The sequence below is a fragment of the Limulus polyphemus genome, unplaced genomic scaffold (genome assembly GCF_000517525.1).
Source record: "Limulus polyphemus unplaced genomic scaffold, Limulus_polyphemus-2.1.2 Scaffold2334, whole genome shotgun sequence".
Classification (NCBI taxonomy): domain Eukaryota; kingdom Metazoa; phylum Arthropoda; class Merostomata; order Xiphosura; family Limulidae; genus Limulus; species Limulus polyphemus.
In genome coordinates, this window is record NW_013667944.1 from 82,210 (window position 1) to 89,786 (window position 7,577).

The 7,577-nt window shown below is 32.4% G+C and overlaps 1 protein-coding gene across 3 annotated transcripts in view; it reads right to left on the reverse strand.

Annotated features, from left to right (window-relative positions):
• The window catches only part of LOC106466654 (biorientation of chromosomes in cell division protein 1-like 1), a 60,733-nt gene that overhangs the window by 9,341 nt on the left and 43,815 nt on the right, over positions 1–7,577 (reverse strand). Inside the window, exon 5 of one of the 3 annotated variants that reach the window (XM_013926945.2) lies at positions 4,360–4,530. The exons of 1 other annotated variant lie outside the window; for it this stretch is intronic. In XM_013926945.2, coding sequence (XP_013782399.1) covers positions 4,360–4,530 — 171 coding nt within the window. Of the gene's footprint in view, positions 1–4,359; positions 4,531–7,577 lie in introns of those variants that run through there. One more of the 3 variants, XM_022394713.1, reaches the window with a different exon arrangement.

The following is a 7,577-nucleotide window of genomic DNA, read 5'->3' on the forward strand; positions in this document are numbered from 1 at the left end:
GACCCCTTTCTCTAATAATTCATTTCTTCGTTTTTCACCTGTTATATCCTATTTTATTTATTTTTTGTTTTTTTTTACTTAATTTTTTTTGAAATATATTTTTTAACGTATTACGTATGGAAGAAATTAATAAAGATTTGAATTTTGTTCAGTTGAAAGATTATAAAACAATTTTTTAATTGAAAGTTTCTAAAGAATCTTTAACACTATCCGTGACGGCCTATTATTATTTTCTCAGTGATTTTTTTTAATATCTAATATTTTTACATGCTGCTAGTGAGAGAACCTGTTGTTAAAATATTTGAATCCCACCACTGAATAACTGTTATTGTAAATTGTATTGTTGTGTGTATATTAAAACGTATTTGTGTTAAACGAAAATGGTGTGTATCAATCTTGTTGGCAAATATCATAACTATATAACGGCTTTTACATAACTGCTAAATCCAAAGTACAATTAAACTACTAAATCTAAAAGTATCAGTTAACTCGGTTTCAGACCATTTGAAATTCTAATACGTAACATAATAAATTGGGGGCTCGTGTCCGAGATTTGAATCAGACACAAAATTCAAGCTAAATTAAAATTACAATTGAATTTATAGTTATCAGTGCCAACAAGATTTGATTATCAATCTTTTCTTGTATCACCCTCCCGAGAACAACTAGAAAAATATAACAAAAATGAATTGCTCAAAATTGCCAAAGTTTTAGAACTAAAAGTTATAACATCAATGAGAAAAAAATGTACTAAAAAAGTGTATTATCGAAATACTAATCGATGATGATTTGTTGCCTAAGGAAGCATTAGAGGAATACTCTAGTGTCCCTACCAGCCAATCTGGGTTGAGTGATAAAGATAAATTAGAGATCCAGCTAAAACTCAAACAACTCGAGCTTGAACAAGCACGTATTGAAGCCAAGAAAGAGAAAGAACAAGCTCGAATTGAAGCCGAGAAAGAACAAGTTTGCAATGAAGCTGAAAAAGAAATTAGGCTGAAAGAAATGGAAATTAGACTCAACACCGATCGGCTAACACAAAATGACAATTTTGAACTTAATCGACATGTTAAAGTACCACTGTTCAATGAAAATGAAGTTGATAAATATTTTCAACATTTTGAGAAGGTTGCCCAAACCATGGAATGGCCCACCCCAAAATGGTCATTATTATTACAAAGTGTTTTAACTGGTAAAGCACAAGAAGCTTATCCAGAAGATTCGCAAACAAGATAATCAAACTTATATGGAATTTGTCCACGAAAAAGAGATTTATTTCGATCAATGGTGCAATTCTATGCACACTGGCAACAGTTTGGACAAACTAAGAAATTATGCCTAATTGAGGAATTTAAACGTGCATTTGACAACCTCAAAACTTACTTAGATGAAAAGAAAGTTGAAACACTACAGGAAGCAGCCGCTCTTTCTGATGAGTACACTTTAACACATAAAACCACTTTTCATAAAAAGAAATTCCTACCATCTCAACAAAAACCTGTATCAGTTCAATCCACTAAAGTTGAGGTTCCTTCTGAAAAATCTAGCTCCTGTAGTTTGAAATCTTCTGACAGTTGGGATAAAACTTCTTTAAAACAATCAAAGCCTGTCTGCCATTTTTGTAAAAAACCTGGTCATGTGATGTCCGATTGTTGGTGTTTGAAAAAGAAAAAAGAAAAGGAGGCAACACCCAGTGTGTTTGTGTCCACATATGGATAGTTTCACCAGATCACCAGATGTTGTTAATTTGGCCTCTAATATAAAGGATGATGTAATCAGAGAAACATTTAGACCTTTTGTGTATGTTGGTTGTGTCTTTGGCAAATGAGACTGGCAATCCCATACCCATATGTATTCTACGTGATACTGGGGGCCACTCAGTCATTGTTGTTAGAAGGTGTATTGCCTTTGGATTCGAGTTCTGCCACTGGTGAGTCTTTTATTGCTCAGTGTATTGTGGGTGGCTTTGTTAATGTTCCTCTTCATAAAATTTATTTAGCATCAGACCTAGTTTCGGGACCAGTTGTGGTTGGAGTAAGACCTACTCTGCCAATTAAGGGTGTATCATTATTGTTGGGAAACGATTTGGCTGGGGAAAAAATGTTGTTGTTGAACCTAAAATGGTTAATAAGCCAATCACTGTTTTATCTAAGGACGATGTTGTCGTTGAGTAGAATTCCGATGTATTTCCCTCGTGTGCTGTGATTCGAGCTCAAGCTAAAAAATTAAGCCAAAAACAAATGATGGACATGGATTCAGAGGACGATGTTATAGATTTGTCTCAGACATTTTTGGGATCTGACGAGGATCTTGTGGATAATTATCATACTGATGATTCCTCGGTGATGGATAACGATGGATGTGAGGGATCTGATTCACCTAGTGAAGTTCCATTTACTCAAAGTAAACTGATCACTGTGCAAGAACAAGATCTATTTTCATAAAAGTACTAATGTTTGATGGGAATCCACTGAAGTTAAATGATTTGTAATGTTAGAAATTTATAAACGTTCCTGGTCAAATATTTTAAGTTTCCCAATTGATAAACATTATAACAATCACAGTTATAGTTTCTGAAGTTTATAGCACACTGACTATAGCAAACTAATAACAGATACTCCTTTTTTGGTGTGTCGCGTTGGTTATATTTATATCTGTGTGGAGGCTTTCTCGAATTTTCAGCTTTACGTAACAATACTGGTGCTAACAAGTGTTTACATACAAACATATACTGTTGATTCTTACACTTGAGAATCTTCTACAACTTTAGAAAATAGGCGGGAGTTTCACAATACATATTTAATACTATAAGCTATGTATGTTTCTAAATATAAATTTAACCTAAGTAAACGTCGATATTAAAATAAATATATAATAACAAATCCATCACATAACAAAAACAAAAATTCTACAATACATCCTGTAGTCACAGAACTAAAATGTCTCCTTCCTGTCAACTTCTGATGTTCTCAGATGAACTGATTTCCATGCAAGTATAATACTGGCCTGTTTAATATCAGCAGGGTTAAACAAGAAATTTGAGTAATCTGAATCTGAAAACTCAACCGAATTTTAAGTCACATGAGAAATAAACAACCTGGGTATGTTTGATGGACAGCAAAAACAATAGTTATTTACACAGAACAATAACAAAAAAAACAGTGTGCATAGCAGCATAGATAAGTAGATGATTGCATCTACTTGATCAGTGAATAGATTATTAGCTTTTGTTCCATTAAAATGAATCTCTGCTAAGCTAGTTACAATGAAAACTATGTAGGACTGAGAAAAAATAATATTTCGATTACGGAAGAAAGCTTGTATTCTTTCCCTGTGAAGGCATCATCTTGTGACTGTTGTTCTCTCACAGTACTTGTCAATGATCATATACAGACACCATCTACTCAGCCAGCAAAGGGTATTACATTCATTGCATTTTGACAGAGCATTATTAAGTGTGTATGTTCTAAGATGCCATTCACTAAGGATGGTATCGTAAAATGGCAGTTGCATCTTGCAACGTTGTCCTTGTTGTCTCATCATCTGGCAAGTGGTAGAAGTGAGTCTAGTGATTGCACTATTGAATTGCAGATTCAACAAAATCAACGGCTTGGTTAGAAGCTGTAGAACTTCAACGTTTAATAATGAATATAGGTTCTCAATGTTCTCCCATTATAAAGTTATTCAATACAGATATGTGATGCTACTGCACTATCCCCTTGGGCAGAATAGATATTGTTTGCTCTAGAAAACAAAGAAACAAAGCAAGTAGAAGAAGGCAACTTCAATGGTTTCCTGGACATGCTAATGCTAAGAATGCAAAGAAATTAACTAAACAAAATGTTTTAAAAATTCCTATATTACGTACAAGCAGTTAGAAACATATTACATACCATGGAATAACAGTGAAAAAACTTCTGTAATCTCTGTTCCTAGTGAAATCATTTGAGAGTAAATTAAACAAGAAAAAATCTCAAAGTCCTGTTTAAAGTACTGAAAACAAATGTTTTTATGTACTAATTACCAATTTTCAAGGTCAAGAAGTAACTAAGTTATATTTACAAGTCATATCAAAACAAAGAATTATAAACATTAAATTTCTTTACATTTGTTCAAATAGTGTAACCTAATATTTACTTACTTTAAAACTAAGTAATAAACATGGAAATATTAAATGGTGCTTAGCACTAAGGAATAAAAATAAAAATCAGCTCCCAAGTTGACATTTTCCTTTAAGTTTTATAGAGTGCCACTTTCTATTTTAGTGGCATATTTTGATTACAAGAACCAAAATAAAAACTTGCTAATGCACACGCTTCTCAGGTCTGATAGTATGAACCCAAAAACCTGTGAAATTACTTTTTAGTTTCTCTGTAATATTGATTCTTTTTATTTTTCTTGCTTTCTTCTTGGAGTGGAGGGGACTGAGTTCCACTTCTACTGCGTCGTGTGCCAGAAGATATCAAAGGACGAGGCTTATAAAGATCAGAGGAATCGTAGCGCTTGGTTGAATAATGAGAAGAGTCTTGCCTAAAATATTAATAAAATCTCTTTATTTTTCAATATTGAGTGTCATACACAGAATAGTATATGAATCTTTTATTTATTTACAATTTAAAAATTTCAAATAAAATAACCTCTGACTGAATGATACTAAGACCAGCATTAGAAGTTAGTATGAAGGAGGTAGTGACCCTACAACATACATGTCAATGGCTATAGCTGTTATTTGTCATGACTTACACAAAGTTAAATATCATAAAGCAAACCCAAATGCATGATCATTTTAAATCAGTGAAAGTGAAAAATAGTAATATTAAAATATTCATTTCAATGTTTCTTTGTACTATAAAAAAAAAACATTGAAACCTTGCAGAAGAAAAGAAAAACAAAACTGAAGTTACTTTTACAAGTTTAGTGAGTGTCTTGGATGTCTCAGTAGGACATGTACCTTTAAGTTCAAGGTCAGCTTTGAATGCAAGTGTTTTAAATGAGTATCTGCTTTACAACCATATGATTTTCTGCATCACACTTAGTGGTGCTACTGAAATAACTTGGTTAACTTGAAAGACAAGTATGCATTCTTCCTGCTTTAAAGTGACAGGATATTGGGCTATTTGCATAACATATTATGCTAATCAGAAATCACCGAATGAGGAATATTGTCCCCTGAAGAAATATTACTTCCAGTGTTCCCAATTAGAAATGTTGCTCAAACATACTCTTACACTTCATACATTTATTATGAAATCTGCAGTATGAATATATTAGGGATAAATATTCTGCCAGATTTATCATCATTTTTGGCTTACCTATAGCATCATCACATGACAACACTGATGCAGTCTCTACAGCTACAACCTTGAGTATGTCACAGAATATTTTCCTTTTTTTTACAAAAAAATTAAGAAACCCGAAAACAGATACATTCATCATAGAAATACAACTGACATTGATACAACAAGCTTATCCAGTACTGCTTGTATCTAAAATTATGGTATGTATAGATCAAAATGTTTTATAAGTGTTTCTAGTTTTGGTTTACAAAATATAGTCACCTTATGACATATGACTTCATCATGACTAAAGGATCAGAAAACATCATCAAAACACTCATTTAATGTTTTCTGTTCAAGAAGAAAAACAAACAAACATTAAAGATATGAAGGAGAAAAAGTTGTTACCCAGAGATATATAGATACTTTGCAATATAATTGTACAATATATATATATTCAATGTTAACATTGTTTCAGGGCTCAAAATAGCAGTTAGGTATTGGTAATTGTCCAAACAAAAACTGAATATGTCCAAAAAAGGTGGCTTCTGTTTGGACATTGTGTCCAGTAAATGTTTCTTACGATATTCACCTTGAAATATGTTTATGCTACGAAACTCTATGGATCAGCTTTCTCTTATAACACATTTTTCAAGCATCATTACATTCCTCCCCCACCCCACCACATATGGCTATCTTGACCTTGAACAATCAAGATGGTCTCCCTGTGTATGATTTAAATTTATAACCTTAATCTCATTTATTTCTAATCAATTAATTTATTCTAATTGTTTGAAAATTTATTCCTGCCTAACCATAACTTTAGAGAGAGTAATCATGTAAACAATAAAAGTTTAATTGACACATGTTAATGTAACAACAGAACACTTGTTATTCAATTGCAAATTCAGAAAAATACAAACAATTCTAATCTGCAAAGAAGTGTGAAGGGTAAGCTGAATGGATTTGGTTAATTACTAGTCATTTTTATTAACATTCAGTCATGTTGAGCTCAGATCAAAATCAAACTATCTTTCCAAAGCACAGGTGATTAACATATTATGCCTTAACCATTTACTAAGATTATGCAATATATTCAAAATTTGTCCAAGTGTGTAATTCTTCATGCCATTAGTTGTAATTATGATTTATTGAGAACCTGACTAAGAAGTCAATTTGTAAGAAACAAAGAAAACAAAAGCATTATTTCTGCTACCATAATGTGTGTTGTGTAAGGGTTCATCTGGAAAGTATATTTGTATCAAATATGCATTCTTAAAGTTTTTTGTGCAATTGTTAGATTATGGTAAGCATGCAAAATAAGCCTGCAGTTTGCTTTCTGTCAGTTTTTATCTTTAAATAAACTGAGAACAGAACATTACATCTAGTTTGAGCTAGTTTCTTCCAGTATTCATTGTTTATATGTAATTAATAGGCAGTAAACCTCCTAAGATTCAGTAGAAAGGTATCACATTTGTGGCAACAAGAAAATCTGTGTCATAAATATGTTCACTGCATGTAAATCTTCTAGCTATGATTAATACTGTGAAAACATTTCCACATACCATATTAGACGTGTTTAAATACACATGGCATTTTTATATGGCCCCCAAGTATAATGTTGAAATGTTAAAACCTTGTGCATTGTTCATTTTCATTAATGAATATGGGTTTGACTGATTATGCTTATATTGTGAAAATATACTAATAAAAAATATATTAACCTTTTTTTTTCCTTTTCTAAAATTGTCTTCTTTGTGTGTCTGAAGAAGGCAGGGCTGCTTTTCAAATCATTGTTTTGTAATATCTGTTGTTTTTTTTTATAACATAACATTTTGGGACAACATGGAACCTATTGGTCCATCACTATGAATTCCCTTTACAATCTTAAACACCTCAATCAGATCCACCTTAACTCTTCTTTTTTCAAGAGCAAACAATTTGAGAGATTTCAGCCTCTCCTTGTATGACCCCTCCATCCCAGGCACCATTCTAGTAACCCTTTTCAACAATTCAATGTTCTTCCTAAGGTAAGGAGCCTAAGACTGAACACAATGTTCCAAATGTGGCCTAACCAGTGACCTGTACAATGAAAGTATAACTTCTTTAGACTTGTATTCAGTATTTCTATAGATACAACCTAAAATCCTATTTACCCTACCACTAGCAACAGCACAATGCTTGGATGGCTTTAGAGACTAATCAAGTATTACACCAAGATCCCTTTCCTTCATAACACTATTAAGGTTCGATGACAAGGAACCCACTTTGAGACTAATAATGGCTGGGAGACGGCTTGAA